This window comes from Oncorhynchus clarkii, chromosome 33 (assembly GCF_045791955.1).
Source record: "Oncorhynchus clarkii lewisi isolate Uvic-CL-2024 chromosome 33, UVic_Ocla_1.0, whole genome shotgun sequence".
Lineage (NCBI taxonomy): Eukaryota > Metazoa > Chordata > Actinopteri > Salmoniformes > Salmonidae > Oncorhynchus > Oncorhynchus clarkii.
This window is the reverse complement of record NC_092179.1, coordinates 17124865-17152295: the sequence shown is the minus strand read 5'-3', so window position 1 is coordinate 17152295 and position 27431 is coordinate 17124865. Positions and strand designations below refer to the sequence as shown.

Genomic DNA, 27431 nt, shown 5'->3' with positions numbered 1-27431 from the left:
TTGCGTTACACTCTACAATAGCAACTGTGCTTCCTAAATTATTTGTCATAGGATGCATGTTTTTTTATATAACTTACCTTTACATGTTTTAGCCTATCGTAAAAAGAAAAGTAGATTTTTGGCCTACAATTTAATAACTTTACTATATAGGCCTACATAATTTGTGGCACCTACCATTGCAAGCAGAAGTTATTATTTACAAAGTCTAAATCAGTTAAATGTAATACAACTGAACCTATGCATTATCATTCAATATAAGTTATTTTGAGAGTAATGAATATCAAAAACTACAACCCCCAGTGCACAATTCTGCTACAGCCTACTGGACGATCAGAGTGTATTACCGAATTTCTTGCAGGAACATAATGCAAGCTATTTTAGCCCATAGCCTATGGTAGAACAGTGTTGTCCATTGCTTTAACGTATTATTGTCAGGTATTAAGATCACATTTCCTGTCTTTTACGTTTTTAAGGTAAAGAGTAGAGTAGAACTCAACTGAAATGTGTAGGTTTTTGGTTGACCAACAACTTAACCTACTTTTCACCATTTAAGGTACTTGTCACCGAAGCTTCTGATCAGAAACAGCACCAAGCTAATTTAGCAGTTTAAACGGTGTCAAATAGTTAATTTTATTACATGTATATGTTCAATGGATGCTGAGAACGCATTGAAATATTTAATCAAGCTTACGCAGAATGGCGAATTGTGCACACTTAAAAAAGAACTTGGAGGCAATATTGTTGCACATTATGTCAACAAAAAACATTTCGGGAAATCGGGTGATACATTGTTGCATTATGCCGCCCGTCATGGCCACTTGGACATTGTGCAATTTTTAGTAAAAGAGATTGGGATGGACATAGAGCTTTACAATACCGACTACAAAAGAGCTCTGCATGAAGCTGCATCCATGGGACAGCGGGAGTGTTTGAGCTATCTGCTCACTGAAGGAGCCAAAGTAGACTGCTTAAAAAAGGCTGATTGGTGAGACATACATTAACACGCAAGCCATGTGTAAACATTAAGACAACATTATTCTATATATGTCTCTTTTTAGAAAAAGATGTATTTAAAAACACATTTATTTCGACGCATTTTATCCCCTTCGATAGCTCAGTTGGTAGAGCGGAGGACTGTAGAGGCTAAATGCTGAAATCCTTAGGTCGCTGGTTCAAATCCGGCTCGAAGGAAAATATTTTCGTCGGCCCATGTCATATCAATTCGAAGTTTTTTCGTTATCTGCATAAATGCTTACTCGCTAACTCTCCTCAACAATGCATTACAATATCAATCAAGAATCAAATGCCAAGTCCAAAAATAACAATACAAAGTAATACAACTCCTTGTGAGATGTATACAATAGAATAAATAGTATGATTTATAAAATAATATATGTCCAATTATGATGACTGTTATATAAGTAGTAAAGTGAGATGTAACTTGGTATAGCAGTTTAAATAGAGTAATAATAACTAGTAACAGCAGTGGTGACCTTGTGTGCCTGTGTGTCATGTATACCAAATAACAAATAAGTTGTTCTAAGATTCAATTAAAGTTCTGGTTTCAATTGATTATATAGGTACTGATTAATTGAATGACCAGAGTCAAATTCATTAGAGACCAAATGGAAGCAACTGGACGAAACGGGGAAGGACTACCAGAATTTGGAGAGGCTTGTTTTTTTTCAGTTGCTAAACGTTTTGCTACCTTGTGCACTAACGAATACGGTCCTGCTTTTTCTGAATACGTATATCTCCCTTCGATAGCTCAGTTGGTAGAGCGGAGGACTGTAGATGCTAAATACTGAAATCAAATGGAAGCAACCGGCCGAAACGGGGAAGGACTACCATAATTTAGAGAGGCTTGTTTTTTTTCAGTTGCTAAACGTTTTGCTACCTTGTGCACTAACGAATACGATCCTGCTTTTTCTGAATACGTATATCTATCTCCCTTCGATAGCTCAGTTGGTAGAGTGGAGGACTGTAGATGCTAAATACTGAAATCAAATGGAAGCAACCGGCCGAAACGGGGAAGGACTACCATAATTTGGAGAGGCTTGTTTTTTTTCAGTTGCTAAACGTTTTGCTACCTTGTGTACTAACGAATACGATCCTGCTTTTTCTGAATACGTACATCTCCCTTCGATAGCTCAGTTGGTAGAGCGGAGGACTGTAGAGGCTAAATGCTGAAATCCTTAGGTCGCTGGTTCAAATCCGGCTCGAAGGAAAATATTTTCGTCGGCCCATGTCATATCAATTCGAAGTTTTTTCGTTATCTGCATAAATGCTTACTCGCTAACTCTCCTCAACAATGCATTACAATATCAATCAAGAATCAAATGCCAAGTCCAAAAATAACAATACAAAGTAATACAACTCCTTGTGAGATGTATACAATAGAATAAATAGTATGATTTATAAAATAATATATGTCCAATTATGATGACTGTTATATAAGTAGTAAAGTGAGATGTAACTTGGTATAGCAGTTTAAATAGAGTAATAATAACTAGTAACAGCAGTGGTGACCTTGTGTGCCTGTGTGTCATGTATACCAAATAACAAATAAGTTGTTCTAAGATTCAATTAAAGTTCTGGTTTCAATTGATTATATAGGTACTGATTAATTGAATGACCAGAGTCAAATTCATTAGAGACCAAATGGAAGCAACTGGACGAAACGGGGAAGGACTACCAGAATTTGGAGAGGCTTGTTTTTTTTCAGTTGCTAAACGTTTTGCTACCTTGTGCACTAACGAATACGGTCCTGCTTTTTCTGAATACGTATATCTCCCTTCGATAGCTCAGTTGGTAGAGCGGAGGACTGTAGATGCTAAATACTGAAATCAAATGGAAGCAACCGGCCGAAACGGGGAAGGACTACCATAATTTAGAGAGGCTTGTTTTTTTTCAGTTGCTAAACGTTTTGCTACCTTGTGCACTAACGAATACGATCCTGCTTTTTCTGAATACGTATATCTATCTCCCTTCGATAGCTCAGTTGGTAGAGTGGAGGACTGTAGATGCTAAATACTGAAATCAAATGGAAGCAACCGGCCGAAACGGGGAAGGACTACCATAATTTGGAGAGGCTTGTTTTTTTTCAGTTGCTAAACGTTTTGCTACCTTGTGTACTAACGAATACGATCCTGCTTTTTCTGAATACGTACATCTCCCTTCGATAGCTCAGTTGGTAGAGCGGAGGACTGTAGAGGCTAAATGCTGAAATCCTTAGGTCGCTGGTTCAAATCCGGCTCGAAGGAAAATATTTTCGTCGGCCCATGTCATATCAATTCGAAGTTTTTTCGTTATCTGCATAAATGCTTACTCGCTAACTCTCCTCAACAATGCATTACAATATCAATCAAGAATCAAATGCCAAGTCCAAAAATAACAATACAAAGTAATACAACTCCTTGTGAGATGTATACAATAGAATAAATAGTATGATTTATAAAATAATATATGTCCAATTATGATGACTGTTATATAAGTAGTAAAGTGAGATGTAACTTGGTATAGCAGTTTAAATAGAGTAATAATAACTAGTAACAGCAGTGGTGACCTTGTGTGCCTGTGTGTCATGTATACCAAATAACAAATAAGTTGTTCTAAGATTCAATTAAAGTTCTGGTTTCAATTGATTATATAGGTACTGATTAATTGAATGACCAGAGTCAAATTCATTAGAGACCAAATGGAAGCAACTGGACGAAACGGGGAAGGACTACCAGAATTTGGAGAGGCTTGTTTTTTTTCAGTTGCTAAACGTTTTGCTACCTTGTGCACTAACGAATACGGTCCTGCTTTTTCTGAATACGTATATCTCCCTTCGATAGCTCAGTTGGTAGAGCGGAGGACTGTAGATGCTAAATACTGAAATCAAATGGAAGCAACCGGCCGAAACGGGGAAGGACTACCATAATTTAGAGAGGCTTGTTTTTTTTCAGTTGCTAAACGTTTTGCTACCTTGTGCACTAACGAATACGATCCTGCTTTTTCTGAATACGTATATCTATCTCCCTTCGATAGCTCAGTTGGTAGAGTGGAGGACTGTAGATGCTAAATACTGAAATCAAATGGAAGCAACCGGCCGAAACGGGGAAGGACTACCATAATTTGGAGAGGCTTGTTTTTTTTCAGTTGCTAAACGTTTTGCTACCTTGTGTACTAACGAATACGATCCTGCTTTTTCTGAATACGTACATCTCCCTTCGATAGCTCAGTTGGTAGAGCGGAGGACTGTAGAGGCTAAATGCTGAAATCCTTAGGTCGCTGGTTCAAATCCGGCTCGAAGGAAAATATTTTCGTCGGCCCATGTCATATCAATTCGAAGTTTTTTCGTTATCTGCATAAATGCTTACTCGCTAACTCTCCTCAACAATGCATTACAATATCAATCAAGAATCAAATGCCAAGTCCAAAAATAACAATACAAAGTAATACAACTCCTTGTGAGATGTATACAATAGAATAAATAGTATGATTTATAAAATAATATATGTCCAATTATGATGACTGTTATATAAGTAGTAAAGTGAGATGTAACTTGGTATAGCAGTTTAAATAGAGTAATAATAACTAGTAACAGCAGTGGTGACCTTGTGTGCCTGTGTGTCATGTATACCAAATAACAAATAAGTTGTTCTAAGATTCAATTAAAGTTCTGGTTTCAATTGATTATATAGGTACTGATTAATTGAATGACCAGAGTCAAATTCATTAGAGACCAAATGGAAGCAACTGGACGAAACGGGGAAGGACTACCAGAATTTGGAGAGGCTTGTTTTTTTTCAGTTGCTAAACGTTTTGCTACCTTGTGCACTAACGAATACGGTCCTGCTTTTTCTGAATACGTATATCTCCCTTCGATAGCTCAGTTGGTAGAGCGGAGGACTGTAGATGCTAAATACTGAAATCAAATGGAAGCAACCGGCCGAAACGGGGAAGGACTACCATAATTTAGAGAGGCTTGTTTTTTTTCAGTTGCTAAACGTTTTGCTACCTTGTGCACTAACGAATACGATCCTGCTTTTTCTGAATACGTATATCTATCTCCCTTCGATAGCTCAGTTGGTAGAGTGGAGGACTGTAGATGCTAAATACTGAAATCAAATGGAAGCAACCGGCCGAAACGGGGAAGGACTACCATAATTTGGAGAGGCTTGTTTTTTTTCAGTTGCTAAACGTTTTGCTACCTTGTGTACTAACGAATACGATCCTGCTTTTTCTGAATACGTACATCTCCCTTCGATAGCTCAGTTGGTAGAGCGGAGGACTGTAGAGGCTAAATGCTGAAATCCTTAGGTCGCTGGTTCAAATCCGGCTCGAAGGAAAATATTTTCGTCGGCCCATGTCATATCAATTCGAAGTTTTTTCGTTATCTGCATAAATGCTTACTCGCTAACTCTCCTCAACAATGCATTACAATATCAATCAAGAATCAAATGCCAAGTCCAAAAATAACAATACAAAGTAATACAACTCCTTGTGAGATGTATACAATAGAATAAATAGTATGATTTATAAAATAATATATGTCCAATTATGATGACTGTTATATAAGTAGTAAAGTGAGATGTAACTTGGTATAGCAGTTTAAATAGAGTAATAATAACTAGTAACAGCAGTGGTGACCTTGTGTGCCTGTGTGTCATGTATACCAAATAACAAATAAGTTGTTCTAAGATTCAATTAAAGTTCTGGTTTCAATTGATTATATAGGTACTGATTAATTGAATGACCAGAGTCAAATTCATTAGAGACCAAATGGAAGCAACTGGACGAAACGGGGAAGGACTACCAGAATTTGGAGAGGCTTGTTTTTTTTCAGTTGCTAAACGTTTTGCTACCTTGTGCACTAACGAATACGGTCCTGCTTTTTCTGAATACGTATATCTCCCTTCGATAGCTCAGTTGGTAGAGCGGAGGACTGTAGATGCTAAATACTGAAATCAAATGGAAGCAACCGGCCGAAACGGGGAAGGACTACCATAATTTAGAGAGGCTTGTTTTTTTTCAGTTGCTAAACGTTTTGCTACCTTGTGCACTAACGAATACGATCCTGCTTTTTCTGAATACGTATATCTATCTCCCTTCGATAGCTCAGTTGGTAGAGTGGAGGACTGTAGATGCTAAATACTGAAATCAAATGGAAGCAACCGGCCGAAACGGGGAAGGACTACCATAATTTGGAGAGGCTTGTTTTTTTTCAGTTGCTAAACGTTTTGCTACCTTGTGTACTAACGAATACGATCCTGCTTTTTCTGAATACGTACATCTCCCTTCGATAGCTCAGTTGGTAGAGCGGAGGACTGTAGAGGCTAAATGCTGAAATCCTTAGGTCGCTGGTTCAAATCCGGCTCGAAGGAAAATATTTTCGTCGGCCCATGTCATATCAATTCGAAGTTTTTTCGTTATCTGCATAAATGCTTACTCGCTAACTCTCCTCAACAATGCATTACAATATCAATCAAGAATCAAATGCCAAGTCCAAAAATAACAATACAAAGTAATACAACTCCTTGTGAGATGTATACAATAGAATAAATAGTATGATTTATAAAATAATATATGTCCAATTATGATGACTGTTATATAAGTAGTAAAGTGAGATGTAACTTGGTATAGCAGTTTAAATAGAGTAATAATAACTAGTAACAGCAGTGGTGACCTTGTGTGCCTGTGTGTCATGTATACCAAATAACAAATAAGTTGTTCTAAGATTCAATTAAAGTTCTGGTTTCAATTGATTATATAGGTACTGATTAATTGAATGACCAGAGTCAAATTCATTAGAGACCAAATGGAAGCAACTGGACGAAACGGGGAAGGACTACCAGAATTTGGAGAGGCTTGTTTTTTTTCAGTTGCTAAACGTTTTGCTACCTTGTGCACTAACGAATACGGTCCTGCTTTTTCTGAATACGTATATCTCCCTTCGATAGCTCAGTTGGTAGAGCGGAGGACTGTAGATGCTAAATACTGAAATCAAATGGAAGCAACCGGCCGAAACGGGGAAGGACTACCATAATTTAGAGAGGCTTGTTTTTTTTCAGTTGCTAAACGTTTTGCTACCTTGTGCACTAACGAATACGATCCTGCTTTTTCTGAATACGTATATCTATCTCCCTTCGATAGCTCAGTTGGTAGAGTGGAGGACTGTAGATGCTAAATACTGAAATCAAATGGAAGCAACCGGCCGAAACGGGGAAGGACTACCATAATTTGGAGAGGCTTGTTTTTTTTCAGTTGCTAAACATTTTGCTACCTTGTGTACTAACGAATACGATCCTGCTTTTTCTGAATACGTACATCTCCCTTCGATAGCTCAGTTGGTAGAGCGGAGGACTGTAGAGGCTAAATGCTGAAATCCTTAGGTCGCTGGTTCAAATCCGGCTCGAAGGAAAATATTTTCGTCGGCCCATGTCATATCAATTCGAAGTTTTTTCGTTATCTGCATAAATGCTTACTCGCTAACTCTCCTCAACAATGCATTACAATATCAATCAAGAATCAAATGCCAAGTCCAAAAATAACAATACAAAGTAATACAACTCCTTGTGAGATGTATACAATAGAATAAATAGTATGATTTATAAAATAATATATGTCCAATTATGATGACTGTTATATAAGTAGTAAAGTGAGATGTAACTTGGTATAGCAGTTTAAATAGAGTAATAATAACTAGTAACAGCAGTGGTGACCTTGTGTGCCTGTGTGTCATGTATACCAAATAACAAATAAGTTGTTCTAAGATTCAATTAAAGTTCTGGTTTCAATTGATTATATAGGTACTGATTAATTGAATGACCAGAGTCAAATTCATTAGAGACCAAATGGAAGCAACTGGACGAAACGGGGAAGGACTACCAGAATTTGGAGAGGCTTGTTTTTTTTCAGTTGCTAAACGTTTTGCTACCTTGTGCACTAACGAATACGATCCTGCTTTTTCTGAATACGTATATCTATCTCCCTTCGATAGCTCAGTTGGTAGAGTGGAGGACTGTAGATGCTAAATACTGAAATCAAATGGAAGCAACCGGCCGAAACGGGGAAGGACTACCATAATTTGGAGAGGCTTGTTTTTTTTCAGTTGCTAAACGTTTTGCTACCTTGTGTACTAACGAATACGATCCTGCTTTTTCTGAGTACGTACGTCTCCCTTCGATAGCTCAGTTGGTAGAGCGGAGGACTGTAGAGGCTAAATGCTGAAATCCTTAGGTCGCTGGTTCAAATCCGGCTCGAAGGAAAATATTTTCGTCGGCCCATGTCATATCAATTCAAAGTTTTTTCGTTATCTGCATAAATGCTTACTCGCTAACTCTCCTCAACAATGCATTACAATATCAATCAAGAATCAAATGCCAAGTCCAAAAATAACAATACAAAGTAATACAACTCCTTGTGAGATGTATACAATAGAATAAATAGTATGATTTATAAAATAATATATGTCCAATTATGAGGACTGTTATATAAGTAGTAAAGTGAGATGTAACTTGGTATAGCAGTTTAAATAGAGTAATAATAACTAGTAACAGCAGTGGTGACCTTGTGTGCCTGTGTGTCATGTATACCAAATAACAAATAAGTTGTTCTAAGATTCAATTATAGTTCTGGTTTCAATTGATTATATAGGTACTGATTAATTGAATGACCAGAGTCAAATTCATTAGAGACCAAATGGAAGCAACTGGACGAAACGGGGAAGGACTACCAGAATTTGGAGAGGCTTGTTTTTTTTCAGTTGCTAAACGTTTTGCTACCTTGTGCACTAACGAATACGATCCTGCTTTTTCTGAATACGTATATCTCCCTTCGATAGCTCAGTTGGTAGAGCGGAGGACTGTAGATGCTAAATACTGAAATCAAATGGAAGCAACCGGCCGAAACGGGGAAGGACTACCATAATTTGGAGAGGCTTGTTTTTTTTCAGTTGCTAAACGTTTTGCTACCTTGTGCACTAACGAATACGATCCTGCTTTTTCTGAATACGTATATCTATATCCCTTCGATAGCTCAGTTGGTAGAGTGGAGGACTGTAGATGCTAAATACTGAAATCAAATGGAAGCAACCGGCCGAAACGGGGAAGGACTACCATAATTTGGAGAGGCTTGTTTTTTTTCAGTTGCTAAACGTTTTGCTACCTTGTGTACTAACGAATACGATCCTGCTTTTTCTGAGTACGTACGTCTCCCTTCGATAGCTCAGTTGGTAGAGCGGAGGACTGTAGAGGCTAAATGCTGAAATCCTTAGGTCGCTGGTTCAAATCCGGCTCGAAGGAAAATATTTTCGTCGGCCCATGTCATATCAATTAGAAGTTTTTTCGTTATCTGCATAAATGCTTACTCGCTAACTCTCCTCAACAATGCATTACAATATCAATCAAGAATCAAATGCCAAGTCCAAAAATAACAATACAAAGTAATACAACTCCTTGTGAGATGTATTCAATAGAATAAATAGTATGATTTATAAAATAATATATGTCCAATTATGATGACTGTTATATAAGTAGTAAAGTGAGATGTAACTTGGTATAGCAGTTTAAATAGAGTAATAATAACTAGTAACAGCAGTGGTGACCTTGTGTGCCTGTGTGTCATGTATACCAAATAACAAATAAGTTGTTCTAAGATTCAATTAAAGTTCTGGTTTCAATTGATTATATAGGTACTGATTAATTGAATGACCAGAGTCAAATTCATCAGAGACCAAATGGAAGCAACCGGCCGAAACGGGGAAGGACTACCAGAATTTGGAGAGGCTTGTTTTTTTTCAGTTGCTAAACGTTTTGCTACCTTGTGCACTAACGAATACGATCCTGCTTTTTCTGAATACGTATATCTCCCTTCGATAGCTCAGTTGGTAGAGCGGAGGACTGTAGAGGCTTACTGCTGAGATCCTTAGGTCGCTGGTTCAAATCTGGCATGAAGGAAATATTTTTACTAGGTCCATGTAATATCACCGTGCCTGCATTGTATACCATTATCAACACACTACTATGAATATAACAAATCATTAAATACTACACAAAATTGGGGTGGGAGGGTGAGTAAAAATAAAATAAATATTCATTGTAATTGCCTTTGTGAGAAAAAAACATTTGTTCACCGAAAAATGACCTCACAAAATGCAAGATATGTGCAACTCTGGTCCAACATCGTGACCCACCTTTACTTTCAGGACCCCTCTGATGATGGCCTGCACCCGGAGGAACCTGGATGTGATCCAGGAACTGCTGTCCCACAAGGCCGATCCCACGCTGAAGAACAAGGACGGCTGGAACTCCTTCCACATCGCCTGCAGGGAGGGAGACCCAGCAGTCGTACAGCACCTCCTACTGGCCAACCCAGAAGTCTGGAGTACAGAGAGCAAGACGCTGAGGACTCCTCTACACACTGCAGGTAATCACTGTGCTAACAAATCAGACATGTCACAGGTCTGGACATATTCACAGGTGTTTTGAACAATATGCATAAAATATTTTTTTCTGGTTCATTACCCCTTCTCTGTCTATTCTCTGTTCCTACAGCAATGCACGGCTGTGAAGAAGTGGTCAGCATCTTGGTACAGAGGTGTGTTTGTCTATGTTTGTCTGTGTGTGAGAGGAGGTATGAATTAGGATAGTCTCTCAGAGGATTTGCATACTTGTGAGAAGGCATGTTAGAGTGTCAGTGTTGTTACTCTGTGTTAATGTGATCATGTGTAAGTGTGTGTGGGTGTAGTGCTAACTGACCCTCACTTCTCTGTTTGCAGTTGTGGTTATGTTCCGGATGGCAGGGACAGCTGTGGGGTCACTCCCTTTATGGACGCAGTGAGGAACGGACACATATCTGTGGCCAAGCTACTGCTGGAGAAGCACCAGGTACACTGGAGACTGGAGGAAAATAACATTTCCATCTATCAAAACATATCTGAGATAACTGAAATTTGCACCAAAATATCAACTTGCCTGTATCTCACTTAAATTCCACCATAGTCCCCTTGGGAAAATTAATCCACCTCAACAACTCCAGTACTGCTGGACATTGAATAAGATACTGACCTGTATATACTTGCATTCTCGTGTGTCACACAGGCCTCTCCGACTGCAGCAGACATCCTCGGGGCCCAGCCGGTGCACCAGGTTGCAGTCACAGCCCAGGAGGAGGCGCTAGAGTTCCTAGTGAGGGACCTCGGAGTGGACGTGAACCAGACAGCCACTGACATGCAGCTCACTTCCCTGCACTACGCTGCCAAGGTTAGCTCTATTCTGTAAACATCTATTATCAGGCCTATCCTGTAGATAAAGGCAAATTGTGTGCATAATAATATATCATGCCTGATATTTTATATTTTCAGGAGGGCCACACAGGCACAATCAAAACACTCCTCACATTAGGAGCAGATCTTCACGTCAGGGACAAAAAGGGAAGAACAGGTACTGTAGAGAAATGGTTCCCAAACTGTGGGGCGAGGGGTCGGCACGGGTACCCCCCCCCCCCCCCAAAATGATATTTTTACCTTTTTTTTATTTAAAGGAACTCAATCCGGCTTTAAACTGAAACTTTTAATAGTAGAATGCACAAGATGCAATTTCAAAATTGGGTAGTGCATCATCAGTTCCTCTTGTCATGTTAGTCTTCGCATACCTTAGGGAGCTATTTGTAACTTGTCAAAATGTCCAAATCAACTAGCACATGTCAGCAAACGTTTTTTAAATGTATTTGTCACATGAATACACATTAAACATGGGAAAATGTACAGAATTGCAAGACAATTTGCTTTAAGACTGCAAAGTTCCTATGCACCCCATGACAAAATGTGTAGAATTGCACGAAATAAGCTTTAAACCTGCAAAATTCTCTCCACCAACAAGAGGGGTGTGAACAGTTTGTATCATGAACAGTGCTTGTGCAGGGGTGGCGCATCCCAATGCTTCCCAATGCTGGAAGAGTGAAAAAGTTTGGGAACCCCTGTGTAGAGGCTAAATGCTGTATAATTCTACATTATGATAATTGCACTTTGCTTGTAGCAATACACTTTAATAAAAACAACTGCTTGCAGGCCAAATCTTAATTTGTGCAACAAGAAAAACTGGAAATGTAAGTTTACTTAATACAGGGAACAGGATGCGTTCTAATGACAACTTCTGTCTAGCGTATGTAAGTAGTTCTGGCATTAGACCCAATTCTCAAACCACTCTATTTAAAAAAAATGTTTACCTTTATTTAAATAAGCAAGTCAGTTAAGAACAAATTCTTATTTCAATGACAGCCTAGGAACAGTGGATTAACTGCCTTGTACAGGAGTAGAACGACAGATTTTTACCTTATCAGCTTGGGGATTTGCTCTTGCAACCTTTCGGTTATTGGTCAAACGCTCCAACCACTAGGCTACCTGCCGCCTCATATAGTACCTGCCGCCCCAAGTACAGTTGATCTTGAATGCAGGTCATTGAATCCTGTCCTCGGGCACCCTGTGTTAGGGGTCATCACAGGTCCAAAAAGTTGGACCCGTTCCAAAATGGATCTGGGGCTTTCCCACCCGACCTGATATGCATAAAGTAATTTTCAAAAAACCTGTTCAGATCAGAGAGTAGAAAGAGCGGGAGAAAGAAACCTCAGACTGGGCGCTGCCAGCTCCATCAATAAACAAGTGATATTGGCAAAATGATCCACATTTAGGCCCTCGTGTCCTTAAAAACTGCCTATAACAAATTACAAAAAAATATGTGTTGTGTTTCGAAGGGTAGCATATTCAAAACTTCATAGCCTATTGTTTCATTGGTTTTTACTGTCCTCAAACATTAACTGTCCAACTCACCATTTAACTGTTGGAGATTTGAGCGCTAAATGCATCAGGGCATTGCATGCATACAGGCCTAGACGTCCACTATATGATATTATAAAAAATATATATACAGGAAGAAAAGCTTGGGCCTAGCCCAAGAGAGAAAGATAGAGATATGCTGGTGCCATGTTCCCAACACCGACATGCATTTCTTTATACTCGTCAGGTGGAACTTAATTTGGCAACAAAAAAAACACTTGTGTCATATTTAAAGAACTGGTTTAAACCTTTACAAACGTTTTGAACAGACTAGGCCTATATTGTAGCAACTACCCATCAAATGACAGCAATAGGCTAAAGCTATTTATTTTACAACAGGCCTACAAAAATAATGATATACAATAATAATAATAAATATGAAAATAAATAAAAAAACCTGAATAGCGAGTTGCACTCCAACTCACTTCTCATCTTTGTCCACTACAATATTAAAACTTGTCCCTGAGACAAAAATGTGGGTCCTGGGTTGGGTCTCTGAATTTTGGGTCAAGACCTCTATCCTGTGTGTGCAATGTGCAGATCTCTGCGCCAGCAAGTATCTGACATTGATTAATTAATCTACTGCCTGTGTCTCTCTGTGCTTCCCCCAGCTCTTCATATGGCGTGTATAGGGCAGCATGCAGAAGCGGTCAGGACACTCCTACAGCTGGGGCTAGTAGACGTGGTGGATGCCTCGGGCTCCACTGCTCAACAGCTTGCCAAAAAAAACGATGTGCTCAGAGTGTTTGAATGTGATTTGACATAAACTTCTGTCTGAATGGAGAATGAATAAATTATGGACATTAATGGTATTCTGGATGGCAGAATAATAACTTCATATACTTTCTTTCTGTGTGGATTTTGTTGATGGGGATTAAACAATACAGTGCCTTCAGAAAGTATTCACACTATTTTACTTTTTCCACATTTTGTCGTGTTAAAACGTGGGATTAATACAAATAAAAAACAATGAATATATCTTGAGTAGATAAGTAATCAACTCCCTGAGTCAATACATGTTAGAATCACATTTGTCACCAATTACAGCTGTGAGTCATTCTGGGTACGTTTCTAAGAGCTTTGCACACCTGGATTGTACAATATTTGCACATTATTATTTTTTAAATTCTCTGTCAAGTTGATTGTTGATCATTGCTGGACAGCCATTTTCAAGTCTTGCCATAGATTTCCAAGCCGATTTAAGTCAAAACTGTAACCAGGCCACTCAGGAACATTAAATGTTGTCTTGGTAAGCAACTCCAGTGTATATTTGGCCTTGTATTTTAGGTTATTATCCTGCTGAAAGTTGAATTAGTCTCCAAGTGTCTGTTGGAAAGCAGACTGAACCAGGTTTTCCTCTAGGATTTTTCCTGTGCTTAGCTCTATTCCGTTTCTTTTTATCCTAAAAAAACTAGCATACCCATAACATGATGCAACCACCACCATGGTTGAAAATATGAAGAGTGGTAGTAAGTGATGTGTTGTGTTGGATTTGCCCCAAACATAACACTTTTTATTCAGGACAAAAAGTGAATTGCTTTTGTTGTCGAAATTCTTTACAGGGACACTCAAATTCATTCTTAAATTAATCATTCTTTATTATCAGCATTCTGAAGAGGTTCCAACCAACTCAATTCACCAAGTACACATGCCGATCAGGAGCTCTACCTGGGGCAGTCCCGGTAGTTCTCTTATATACATACAAGTTATATTTGCATGATTTAGCTTATTCATCTTTCATAATTTATTCATCATTAACGTTTGCTTCATTCACGTGACCAACCAATACTGGGTCATGCATGTGACAGACTAATACCTCACGAGGCTTCTTCTCTCGAAGCTGAGACCTTGAAACTGAGATATCCCTTGTTCAAAACAAGGGTCTGGGCGTACTGCCAAATTGCAGATACTAACAGTGAGGATTCATTCAATCACTTGCATGAACACAGAAATTGGTTATTAGAAAAGCACATGAATAGAACACAGAACTTGGTTATTAGAAAAGCACAAACATAAAATGTTCCATCACACTTTGCCAAATGTTTTGCACATTCACTTTAGTGCCTCTTGCCCGCACGTCCAACAACACTTCTTGCAGCATCTGGTCTCCCATCCAGGGACTGACCAGAACTAAGCTTGGTTAACTTCAGAGGCAAGCCAGCAGCAGAATGCAGGGTGGTATGCTGCTGGCTCTTTGTAATGACTGGGTGTATTGATACACCATCCACAGTTTAATTAATATGCTCAAAGGGAAATTCAATGACTGTTTTATTTGTTTTCTCACCTACCAATAGGTGTCCTTCTTTGCAAGGCATTGGAAAACATCCCTGGTCTTTGTGGTTGAATCTGTGTTTGAAATTCACTGATTGACTGAGGGACAGAGATTAAGTAGTCATTCAAAAAATATTGTTAAACAATATTATTGCACACAGAGTGAGTTCTTGCAACTTATTATGTGACTTGTTAAGCACATTTTAACTCCTGAAATGATTTAGGCTTGCCATAACAAAGGGGTTGAATACTTATAGACTCAAGACATTTGAACTTTTCATTTTTTATTCATTAGTAAAATGTTTGGTAGTGTGTAGGCCAGTGACAAAAAAATCTACATTTAATCCCCTTTAAATTCAAGCTGTAACACAACAAAATGTTGGAAAAGTAAAGGGGTGTGAATACTTTTTGAAGGCACTGCATGTGGCAGTTTGGAATATGAAGGATTAAAGAAAGGATTAGGGGAGTTTTTATGTTGTTATGATTGTGTGAGTTTGTCACCTGACCTACTGACTCATCAAAGCAAACTGAGGATGCAATGTGGACTGGATCCTGTCCATCCGGGAAAGACTTGCTAAGTGAACCAAGGTGATCTATGCATAGCAAACGCACACACATATATACACGCACACACATATATACACACACACATGGGAGAAAACATACACAAACCGTATAATGGGGCTAAAGACAATGTCAAAGAGGACACACCTCTGACAAAATAAATACTCAGCATAGGTAGGTGGTGGAGTACGGTAGCTACAGTAGACTTTTACAAATTACAAGACGAATAAAAGCACGATTCTTATGAAAAATATATGTAGGGGAATGTCCATTGATAAGTATATAATCGATTCATTATCAGTACCCAGAAATTTGAGAAATGTTACCGTTATTGACAGACTATAGGCTCCTCCCCTACAGTGAAGCAGAATCGCTTGACGTTGAACCGCAGCCCCTTTCGTTTCCAGCTTTGCAGATCTCCATTTTCTTCGGGCCACTATTCAGGAAAAGAGGAGAAAACACCTGGGAAAATGAATGAAGAATACGACGTTATCGTGCTGGGTACCGGACTGACGGTGAGCATAATTGTACCATGCCAGTTCGTTCCTTGAATAATCTAAGCGATGCTCAGAGGCAATATGTTCCTTCAATTGCCACTTTGTCGAGCTTTGCTAACCCGCTACGGCGCTAGCTAGCGTAGTTCAACTATCGGCTGGGCCTAATAAGCTAGCTAGCTAGCTAGCTAACTACTGTCAGTGGTCACGTCTGTCAATGTTTGCATTCACAAATATTTTTCTCAATGAACTTAACTTTCGGTAGTTAGCTAGGTAACTACTAATACGTTTAACGTCATTTTAAGGTGGTGCCTCGGTCTCATATTCATGCATGCTGTTTATAAAGCAAGTGTGAAAATCTAGCTGGCATTGGTAGCTAATTGGTTAGCATGATAGCTATTGTAGCTAATGCCAGCTTTGTTTAGGCTAACGTGTCCCAGTTTGACAGTGTATTGTCCTTTTTTAGTTTGGAAAAGTGTGCATATGCTCTCATGTTGAGTGTGCTACAACGGTAGTGTAATTTTCGAGTTGGATATTAATTTATGTAACGTTACCATCACCATGCGATGAAGCTTTATTCATGAGTGCTTGGATTTTTCAACAGGCGGTGGTTTTGGTTTGTTTTGGGGAGGAGATTGTCCCGCGAGTATTAGTTTAGCTACTGTAGTTAAATTGTAACTAGTTAGTTAATCTAACTGGTGTACCTATGGTACACTGAACAGAAATATAAACGCAACATTTTCAAAGATTTTACTGGAGTTACAGTTCATATAGGAAATCAGTCAATTGAAATAAATTAGGCCCTAATCTATGGATTTCACATGACCTAGAGTACAGATATGTATCTGTTGGTCTGGTTTGACCACCATTTGCATAATGCAACGTGACAAATCGCCTTCACATAGAGTTGATTGTGGCCAGATGAATGTTGTCCCACTCCTCTTTAATGGCTGCTCAAAGTTTTGGGATATTGGCGGGAACTGGAACACGTTGTCCTACACGTCGATCCAGAGCATCCCAAACATGCTCAATGGGTGAGATGTCTGAGTATGCAGGCGATGGTAGAACTGGGACATGTTCAGCTTCCAGAAATTGTGTACAGATCCCTGCGAAATGTGTGCATTATGCTTAAACATGAGGTGATGGCGGTGGATGAATGGAACTAAAATGGGCCTCAGGATCTTGTCACTGTATCGCTGTGCATTCAAATTGCCATCAATAAAATTACATTGTGTTCATTGTCCATAGCTTATGCCTGCCTACCATAACCCCACTGCCATCTCAGGGTTTCCCAAACTCTGTCCTGCACTGCACGGCTTACTCAAGTAATCAAAGCAAAAACCAAAACGTGCACCCAGGGGGAGCCCAAGGTTTGCCCGAGTTTTGGAAACCCTGATTTCGCTAGCTAGTTTCTCAAGTTGATTCAGCAGTACTAGTTAATTACTTTGTATCCACTAGCCAGCCAGCAAATTATATTTTTATCAACGGATATTCTGTCACGGATATTAGTTCTCGTACATTTTGTAGCTAGCTCACATGAACATACATGGAATCATTGAGAGAATCAAAATGACCGATAGTATGTTGTTCCCACTCCTTTACTCAGCTGTGAAACACTCGGTTGAGGCATGACAGGAAAAACTTGATAGAATTTACTGTACTCTGAGGCCTCACTCAGATGATCTATTTACAGTTTCCTGTCTGTCTCGCATGTCTGACTCAGGTGGGGGTGTGTGTTGTTAAAAATAACAGTTCAGCAATAGAACACACACACACAAGAAGACAATCATACTGTTACATTGGGAAACAATCCATTGCCAAGGTTTGAAACCAATACTTTCACTGATATAGGTCCAGCTAGTTCCTTTGCTGTCAGTCACACTGACTGTCACATTCCATGATTACATAACTTAGGAATTCCATATTCCATCCAGGAATTGTGTGAAATCGTTCAGAATCCTGTGCAGCCACGTTTTGTGTAGTCCACTCCAACAGGATGTGGCAGTCAGGAAGGCATTTTGGCTTGTCAGCGTAGGGGTAGGCAGCCTGGTTGAGAGTGTTGGCTTTTGGGTTGGTGACTCCTGTGTTGTTTTAGACTGCAGATGGGTGTGGTTCGGTCGCAGAGGAACTGAGAGTACAGGGCAAGTTTAAGTTCTACAAAAGCCAGACAGACCGTTGTCAGAGCTCTGAGGCATCACGTAGACCTAACTGGCGCCATATACTATGATACAGTGGTACAAAACGAGAGATAGGCTTAGTTCCAACTGATGCAGGTCAACCCTAGCAAGTATCCAGTTCTGTTTGGCATTTATTCAAGCATCTCCCTGCCCGACACACACTCCATACTGATTGTGGTACATGTGGTTCCTCTTTGTGGTTGAGAAAGACATGGTGGGGAAAGGAGAACTGTCTGTTCTGGGATATGCCTTTATTGTATGTATCCTCCTCCCTCTGCAGCTGGGGCCTAGCAAACATCTACCTCTAGTCTCCCCAGCATCTGGGACTTGGCTGGGGTGGATTGTGGTGTCCTTGTCTGTTTGTCCCCATACTTAATGGATGGGGGTGGCAGGTAGCCTAGTGGTTAGAGAGTTGGGCCAATAACCAAAAGGTTGCTAGATCGAATCCCCGAGCTGACGAGGTAAAAATCTGTCGTTCTGCCCCTGAACAAGGCAGTTAACCCACTGTTCCTAGTCCGCCATTGTAAATAAGAATTTGTTCTTAACTGACTTGCTTATTTAAATAAAGGTTAAATAAAAAAAGAGGCCCAGGAGGGCATGGTCATCAATATTATAAGCCCCTCTTTCACACCACCACTTGATACTGTTGGTTGTCATGTGATGCCATTGGCCAGAATGAAATCAGATTAATCACCTTTTTCCTGATAGAAGGATATAAGGCTGCAGTAGCGGATGAAACATGGAGGCTAGATTTAGGTAATAACTTTGAGTGTCATTCAATTAGAGCAAGGGAAGAAAATGTGATGGTTCTTGTACTGTGTGTGGATCCTGAGAGTGTGCAATGACATTACAGATGCAGTCCAGATATTGGATCCCAACCTTTTGGAGCCACACATGAAGGAGTTGTGGGGAAATGTCAGCCAGGGTGGCACTAGCACACAGTCACTCTTGTTCCTAGCGTGACTCACACTGTGGCCTTTTGAACTTCAGAGAGCCGCCCAACACTTTACCATCTTCAGAGTGGGCCTCAGTCAATCACTCGTCATAAAAATCCACCTGCTTTTTATAGGGCTGCTGTGTTAAAGATTTAACTGTGACTTCAATGTGTTTTATTGGTTGTTTGACTCTTCTTGCATTGAGGATTGGTTTCTTCCCATCTCTCAGCCCGAGGTTGTGATGCCTAGGCTACCCCCAGCAGAATGTCAGAGCCTACAGACAGCAGGGCTGCCTGAGTCACATGCCACTCAAAATTGTGTCTGGAAGGCATCCATTTACTGCCATATATTCTGGAAGTTACAGCACCAAAAAACAAACACCAGATAGTGAAATGTGTTGTTTAACAAGGTCAACCATTGTAGAACGGTGCCCCTGGAGCAAATTGGGCTTAACTGCCTTGACACGTCGACAGGTTTTTCACCTTGACGGCTCGGGTAATCAAACCAGCAACCTTTTTTCCTTACTGGCCCAACACTCTAACCACTTGGCTACCTGCCACCCTCCATGTATATTTAATGGATTTACAAAACCGTGATGAGAAACGAGGACAATTTTACGCCACACAACCAAATTGAGCATAGATCTCCAGCCTTTCTCTGATTGTCTTCCTAAATGAATAGGGAAATATGAACAGCTTGACTTACCACATGGTGGAGTTTAGACATTTGCTGAGGTATTTTTCTCTAACCTGAAATCCCCAAGACACGTTTGGACTTTCAGTTGCACCTTTTATGGTGCCCTTTTCCCACGAAAGAAATGCATCTGTAATAGTTGGTACTAAAATGGTAATTTGGTCATTATGGATGGAACATCAAAGGCATTACCTGCACCTTTTTCTAAGATGCCTTTTATGAAAAAGACATTCCTCATGTACTTGTGGTAGACTACCAGTCAGTGAGATGAGCACATGCTTCCACTGCGGATCTGCAGCACAGGCAGTCCTGCATCTCTTTAATCTCACGTTGAGTGACATCAATGCTTCTCTCTGAGAGTGGACATAGATTTTTTTTTTTCCCCTGAGAGACCTGACCGGTCAGTGTTTTTTTTATTTAGCTCAGTAAAAGTCCTTGTTTGTCTAACGTTAAGGCCCATGGTCTGAAAATGCAGTGGTGAGGAAATGATACTATCCTTACTTTAAACTTGCCCAGCTCCAGACAGAGGGGTTGGCTAGGGCTATAGCATGGGGCAGGCAAGTGGGTCAGGGACCCTGTATCCCCACGATGATGGGAACAGCAGAGGTGGGGTGCTGTTTTTGTACACCGGAGCCCTGTCCTAAGTTGCCCTGATCTGAATGCTGCTGACTCTAGGGAGATGGAAACTAAAACAATAGCCACACCAGAGTCACTTCCTGTGACATAATGCATTGTGTAAGACCTGGCAGCAGTGTACACCAGGAGTCTGGAATCATGATGCTGTGATGTCCTGTTTGTTGTATTATTAGTCATTGTCAACACAGTGTAGCCTATAAAATATGCCTCTCCCACAAACACAACCTGTCACCTCTTCTCCCCCCCATTATATTAAATCTGAGTCATTCCACGGCCTTATCTAGGGTGATTTGTTACAGTAAGATCAGATATTGCGGATTCAATATGCAGGCAGAAGCTACTGGATGAGGTAACCCTCTGTCAGCACAGTGTTCTGAATCGGGCCGCATTTCAGTTGAACTTTTTTTCTGAAGAAAGTCCACGGAATCAAATGACGCAGAGTGTTTTGCTTCTTCTACAAACCAGCTGCCGTGATCTTAAGGCCTTTTGAAAGACGGTGGGAATTCGAGAGTCAGTCACACGCGAGCACGGTTTCCTCTGGCTGGCCGGCCGTACTGTACCAGGCAGCCCGTGATTCTTGACTAACTTTTGCCTTGACAGAGGAACTCGAATCACAGCCTAGCACTGCTAAGAGAGAAACAGAAAGCTGCTGATCGGCAGCTTGGTTGTACTATCTAGCCTAAATTCCGTCTTTTAAATGGAGCGTGAGTTGAATTGGACGCTCAAACCTACTCCCCTCTCTGCATAGCTCCCCTCTTCAGCGACCATTGCTAAAACCCTTTATTTTGTGGCGACACTGTCACTACAGACTGCCTCTACTCTAGAATGACAGAGAATGTTGAATAGAGTTCTGTGTTGTAGATTCTGGAATCTCCTTCTCTACTGTTAACCAAACTGGAGCTCATACTGAATTAATTCTGTGACTCTGGTCCCACCCACGCCCCCCCTCTCCTCCACTGCCCTCTTATCAAAAGTGGCGAACACACACACCAGAACTGAGGCCATCTTCAGTCAAAGCCTTAGCGGGTCATGGTAGTTGCTCTACATAAGTCTACTCTCCCAGAAGATTCAACAGTACATTTAATGTTTGTCTGTTGTGTCATATCAATCCTATTTTTATGAAATACCTGCTTATTAGGCTAAATGATTGCTTACACTATATAATCAGTGTTAATCCATCTTAAGTACACACACGGCAAGCAGAGGGGAAGCATGGGTAGACCACTAGCATAAGCTATCATTATAGAGACCCTGCCAGCTGGACTGATCCACTGTTGCCAGCCACACAGTCAGTTATCAGATTGGAGCATGAAAAGACAGGGGAAAACCAGACAGGGACCACATTCATTACTTTGACTACATCTGCGACAAAGCCTCAAATGTTTCCTTGTCTAGTTGAATCTGGGCTGTGTGAAATGTGAGGCTTTTAGTGCATTTTCTGGCGTAACGAGACCGTGACTGTCTGTGCATCTGCCATTATGAAACACAATCCTATCTGGAGAAGAGAGCTGATACCAGCAATATTCATACACAATACAATCTCAAACATGAAAATCAATATCTAGGATTCAATTATCATTCCAAATGTTTGACCTGTGTGATATTGGCAACTATCCAGGTTTAAGTGATTTGCGTGATGCTCAAACCCCCTCTCCTTCCTGTCTCTCGTCCAATAGGAATGCATCCTGTCAGGAATCATGTCGGTGAAGGGGAAGAAGGTCTTGCACATGGACCGGAACTCCTACTACGGGGCAGAGAGTGCCTCCATCACTCCCCTGGAGGATGTAAGTCGACCTCTGTCCTCTGAGGCACTGATCCATAAGACCAACCTCAACAGGCCACACAAGACACAAACTAAGACTGCACCATTCTCTTACACAAGATAAGTCAGGATGCCTACTCACCCATTTCCCATAAATTTTTGTAACCGTATGAATCTGAATGAGGAGGCATAAGAAAGAGAACAAGGAACTAGTCATACTAATCTGAATATCCTTAAAAATGGGTGACAGCACATGATCATTATAGTCAGTTGCTGCTTATATATGCACTCTGTTGTATTCCTCTTGGCTAAATTGCTGCTTCAACAAAATGGCAAATGATTCTCTCTTTTAGCTGTATAAACGCTTCAGTCTCCCAGGCGCCCCACCGGAGTCCATGGGAAAAGGCCGGGACTGGAATGTGGACCTCATCCCGAAGTTCCTCATGGCCAACGGTAAACACTAATCACCACCTTTTATTATGTATTATATTAACTAGGGCCAGGAGTTTTCCTGACCATGTCACCAGACAAGGAAAAACTCTGGGCCTTAGATATAACACTTCATCCTTGGTCTCAGGGGGAAAGAAGGGATGAATACCAAATGTGATTCTGGAATATTCAGTAGTTGGGTCGTGGCCATATTTGATAGTGCGACTGATCTTGTTGCCTAGCAATGATTGGATGTGGTTGACAGGATGAGGTAACAGAGAGAACTTTCAATTTGAAGACTAATGAAGCTGTCTGTATATGTAAAAGTGATTTTGAATTGGATTGAACTTTATTCTCCCAACCTGTCTGGGAAAGGTAACACTGATTTGTCTGTCTCACCTGTGCAGGTCAGTTGGTCCGCATGCTGCTGATCACACAGGTGACGCGCTACCTGGACTTCAAGGTGATCGAAGGCAGCTTCGTCTACAAAAAGGGCAGCATCTACAAAGTGCCCTCCACCGAGACCGAGGCCCTGGCATCCAGTGAGTGGTACAGGGGGACTATGGGAAATAGAGGAGAGGTTGGGTTTTGTAGTTTATGTCTGATAAGCTCAGGTTAACTCTGCATACAGTAAACGTTTAATCAAGTCTAATATCCATCCAGCTTACAGCAGTCTAAAACGGTGAATTGTTGACATGTCATACATCAAAATGTCTTACTGTCCCCACAGCTCCTCACAAATAACCTCTTCCTGGTTCTGTATTGTCTTGCTTTTCAGCTCTCAATCATGTAGATAATTAGCTACCCCTGAATAGCACAACTCTCTCCCCTACAGGTCTGATGGGGCTGTTTGAGAAACGGCGCTTCAGGAAGTTCCTGGTTTTCGTGGCTAACTTTGATGAAAACGACCCCAAGACCATGGAGGGCGTGGACCCCAACAAGACAACGATGAGGGACGTGTTCAAGAAGTTTGACCTGGGCCAGGACGTCATCGACTTCACAGGACACTCCCTCGCCCTATACCGGACAGACGAGTGAGTCACCTGCATCTTCTTATTGGCTGAGCCAGAGATGGAAGGTGTTTGTGTATTTTGGGGTTAACTAAAAAGCAAGAAGAACTACAGGTAGTCTTGTTTGCACGTTGATTATCAGATTTCAGGATATAGCAATATTCTGAGACTGTGATAAAGGTGACCTGGAATGTCACCGTTATGATATACCGTTTAGATGACATGGTAGCCTCACAAGCACAGGGTGTCAAAGGTAGACGTTATATTTTCCATTCTTTCAAGAAACTTGGTTATATATTCAAAGAAAGCACTGTATTCATTCTTGTCTCTCTCCTCTCGCTCAGGTACCTGGACCTGCCTTGCATGGACTCGCTAAACAGGATCAAGCTGTACAGTGAGTCTCTGGCCAGATATGGCAAGAGTCCGTACCTCTACCCCCTCTACGGCCTGGGGGAGCTGCCCCAAGGGTTCGCCAGGTAAGGCTCAACTCTGACTTCTAACCTCTATCATTTTCCGTCTAGCTGCCTTTTTGTTTCATCCGTGTTTTGGCTTGTTGACTTTCACTATGCAAATAAAAGTTTGACTCATTTGAATCTAAATACAATGTTCAGCAGTATGCCCAATGATTTCTTCTTATTTTGCTGTTGGACTGTTCAAATTTAGATGGGTCTTTTTCAAAGTGTGCTATTTCTTGAAAGTGTACAATAGTATTCTGAACCGTGTGCTTCTAGTTAAAATTGACATTGTCAGAGAATTGAACATGCCTTACAGAATCTCTCCCTCTCGTTCCCTGTCTCCTTCCTGTAGATTAAGTGCTATCTACGGAGGAACCTACATGCTGAACAAGCCCATTGAGGAGATTGTCATGGAGGATGGAAAAGTAGTGGGAGTCAAGTCTGAGGGAGAGGTAAAAATCGTATTTCTTCCCGGCTTATATAGAGGCCATACTCTGAGGACTAGAGGAAGGCATGTGTAATCTTGGCGCTAATACTTATCCCCCCCACCTCAGATCGCCCGCTGTAAGCAGCTGATCTGCGATCCCAGCTATCTAATGGACCGCACAACCAAGGTCGGTCAGGTGATCCGGGTCATCTGCATCATGAGCCACCCCATCAAGAACACCAGCGACGCTAACTCCTGCCAGATCATCATCCCCCAGAACCAGGTCAACAGGAAGCACGGTGAGCCACACTGCAGGAAGTGATGTCACCACGCAAGGCCCCTATGGAAACAACGCATGAGATTTATAAATCAAACATGAGAGACCATCTTCATGCTCAATTACCCAAATATATTGAGTACTCTACTTAAGACTAACATCACGTAGCAGGTGTAAAATAAATGCCTGAGGGGGGTCCCCACATCCGGGTTTAAGGGAAGCTAGTTTGAAGACACTGTATCCCTGAAAACTGTCTTCCCTGACCCCGCTGAGGGTGAGATGATGGTGAATCAAATGAATATTTGAAGGATGGCATGGACTTAACCATATCACTGCCCCAAATCGCACCCAACTCGGACAAGGAGCGAAATATTGAATTTACTAATCTTTTTTTTTCTTCCCAGATATCTACGTGTGCATGATCTCCTATACCCATAATGTGGCAGCACAGGGGAAGTATGTGGCCATCGTCAGCACCACAGTGGAGACGGACAACCCTGAGATGGAGGTCAAACCAGCCATGGACCTGCTGGAGCCTGTCGAGCAGAAGTACGAGCCTCATCACTAAACTGTTGGCGTTCTCCCACTAGTCTTTGCTACGGTCATGTTGACGTTGTCATTTCTCTCTGCAGGTTTGTGAGCATCAGTGACCAGTACGCACCAACTGACATGGGTGCTGAAAGCCAGGTGGGTCCATTACTTCTGTTTGTTTCTGCTTACCCCAGTCAAATCCAGTGACCTTGTGTTAACAAAAATACAATTACTGCTGGTCTGGTTTGCCTGTGTTTAACCATCTGTTGTTTTCTTATTGTTGGCGTAGATCTTCATGTCCCGTACCTACGACGCTACCACCCACTTCGAGACCACCTGCGACGACATCAAGGACATCTACAAGCGGATGACGGGAACCGAATTTGACTTTGCCGAGATGGAGCGCAAGAAGAACGACATCTTCGGCGACGCAGCTGACCAGTAGAGAAACGAGCGAGTCTGCAACACTCGTGAATATCAGATATTTGCCACCGACAACTGAAATCTTTAAAAAAATAAGGAAAACTATCCAAAAATATAGATAAATGGGCTGGCTGACGATCCAAGTACATGTTTTGTCCGTTATGGAAGTTCACCCTATATATGAAGTTACAATAAAGCATCACTGGAAAAGGGGGCCAGGTGGGAGTTATGCATTTTACATTCAGACAGTTGTTGCACTGAACATTGGTATACATACGCCCTACATTCTTTTTCATAATGTAACTGATCATTTTCTCTCCTGGATGAGGGCGTTTAGTCCAAATATGTCAAATCAATTGATCAATCAAAAGAAAACAGTACCACGGTGTGGGAGGGTCAAATCCATTTGGTTCAAATACTAAAAATAAATAATGCAATGTATGCATGTAAAAGCATAAGTGTTTTGAGGAAGTGAATCATGAAATGTGATCAGATCAGTTGTATTTTTCTTGTCAGGTGTTTTCGTTGTTGTGAGGGAGGTAAGTGAGTGGCTTGGCTTGTTCCAGTTACAATGAAGCACTATTCCTAACAGGCCGTAACCAAAAAAGGGTTTGGCCAGCAAAGCTTAATTTGACCACCAAAACCTTGTGAGAGAGAGAGAGGAAGCTTTTAATTGTTTCCTGTTACCAGCTAATATAAATACTCCCATCGATTGTGATTGGGGGGGGGGACCTTGTTTTTTGTTTTCATTTATCAGCTCCCTTGTCCTGGTGGCTCATCTCCAGCCTCTAGCAGACAGCCCTGGGCAAGGCATCTTACTGTACCTAGGCCAAGCCACTGAACGAGCAAGTGTAGTCCAACTACCTGGACCTGTTTGCAGCAGCTTGAGTAACCATAATGTAATAGAATACTATTCTTTCCTTTACTATTAAAAATGAACAGACCCAAGCAGACTGAAGCAGGTTGGGGATTTGTGGTGATGTTGACTAATTGCTTTAAAAGGACCAAATGTCTACTATGGCAGTATTGATATGACAAGGGCCCTGTTTAAATTTCATCAATATATAAAAAATTAAAAAAAGATTACAAAAAGACGGTGCTCAAATGATTTCTGTACTGCAAAGTAAAAATTAACTTGTGAAGAAACAAAAGTATTTGTTGTCCTTATTCAGTTGTGAGTCGATGCGAGTATTGCTGTCTGGGCTTTTGTGTGGTCATTTGAGTATTGGAAGCTTTGCCTTTGACACTTCCTCTACTATTTTATGATATCATCAACCTAAACTGTCTGCTAAAGCATCTATAAACTTTGCACTGAAGAGGATCTTTGAGTTATTTATTGATGCAGGACTAAAAACAGACACGAACAGTCTGATTCTTATGACAAAGACCATCCTTTAATGAAGTGCAAAGATTACTCTGGATTTGGTGAAATTCTGTATTGGCTGGTTGGTATTAATATGGCAGCCTATTTGTAACCGTTTTAATGTGTAATGGTAAAACGCACTTAACATGGCATGTCCACAGAAT

The 27431-nt window shown here is 40.8% G+C and overlaps 2 protein-coding genes and 9 non-coding genes across 11 annotated transcripts; all 11 read left to right on the top strand.

Annotated features, from left to right (window-relative positions):
- The first annotated feature begins 364 nt into the window (after positions 1 to 364).
- Positions 365 to 14074, top strand: LOC139393102 (ankyrin repeat domain-containing protein 16-like). Its single transcript, XM_071141453.1, has 7 exons — positions 365 to 985; positions 10193 to 10413; positions 10542 to 10584; positions 10766 to 10874; positions 11088 to 11249; positions 11351 to 11429; positions 13432 to 14074. Exons 1-7 carry the CDS (start codon positions 651 to 653, stop codon positions 13584 to 13586), a joined length of 1104 nt encoding a protein of 367 aa, XP_070997554.1. The 5' UTR covers positions 365 to 650; the 3' UTR covers positions 13587 to 14074.
- trnay-gua (transfer RNA tyrosine (anticodon GUA)) lies at positions 1104 to 1191 on the top strand. The gene is given in 2 exon segments: positions 1104 to 1140; positions 1156 to 1191. It is a non-coding gene; the product is annotated as a tRNA-Tyr (tRNA).
- trnay-gua (transfer RNA tyrosine (anticodon GUA)) lies at positions 2140 to 2227 on the top strand. The gene is given in 2 exon segments: positions 2140 to 2176; positions 2192 to 2227. It is a non-coding gene; the product is annotated as a tRNA-Tyr (tRNA).
- Positions 3176 to 3263, top strand: trnay-gua (transfer RNA tyrosine (anticodon GUA)). Its single transcript is given in 2 exon segments — positions 3176 to 3212; positions 3228 to 3263. It is a non-coding gene; the product is annotated as a tRNA-Tyr (tRNA).
- Positions 4212 to 4299, top strand: trnay-gua (transfer RNA tyrosine (anticodon GUA)). The gene is given in 2 exon segments: positions 4212 to 4248; positions 4264 to 4299. It is a non-coding gene; the product is annotated as a tRNA-Tyr (tRNA).
- On the top strand, positions 5248 to 5335 carry trnay-gua (transfer RNA tyrosine (anticodon GUA)). The gene is given in 2 exon segments: positions 5248 to 5284; positions 5300 to 5335. It is a non-coding gene; the product is annotated as a tRNA-Tyr (tRNA).
- trnay-gua (transfer RNA tyrosine (anticodon GUA)) lies at positions 6284 to 6371 on the top strand. Its single transcript is given in 2 exon segments — positions 6284 to 6320; positions 6336 to 6371. It is a non-coding gene; the product is annotated as a tRNA-Tyr (tRNA).
- On the top strand, positions 7320 to 7407 carry trnay-gua (transfer RNA tyrosine (anticodon GUA)). Its single transcript is given in 2 exon segments — positions 7320 to 7356; positions 7372 to 7407. It is a non-coding gene; the product is annotated as a tRNA-Tyr (tRNA).
- trnay-gua (transfer RNA tyrosine (anticodon GUA)) lies at positions 8167 to 8254 on the top strand. The gene is given in 2 exon segments: positions 8167 to 8203; positions 8219 to 8254. It is a non-coding gene; the product is annotated as a tRNA-Tyr (tRNA).
- Positions 9203 to 9290, top strand: trnay-gua (transfer RNA tyrosine (anticodon GUA)). The gene is given in 2 exon segments: positions 9203 to 9239; positions 9255 to 9290. It is a non-coding gene; the product is annotated as a tRNA-Tyr (tRNA).
- A 1744-nt stretch (positions 14075 to 15818) lies between the features above and the next one.
- LOC139393113 (rab GDP dissociation inhibitor beta-like) lies at positions 15819 to 27216 on the top strand. The gene is made up of 11 exons (XM_071141472.1): positions 15819 to 16170; positions 22267 to 22374; positions 22706 to 22805; positions 23189 to 23323; positions 23617 to 23815; positions 24136 to 24267; positions 24599 to 24698; positions 24801 to 24972; positions 25355 to 25499; positions 25583 to 25637; positions 25771 to 27216. The coding sequence occupies exons 1-11, from the start codon at positions 16126 to 16128 to the stop codon at positions 25924 to 25926; spliced, it is 1347 nt and encodes a 448-aa protein (XP_070997573.1). The 5' UTR covers positions 15819 to 16125; the 3' UTR covers positions 25927 to 27216.
- Positions 27217 to 27431: the final 215 nt, after the last annotated feature.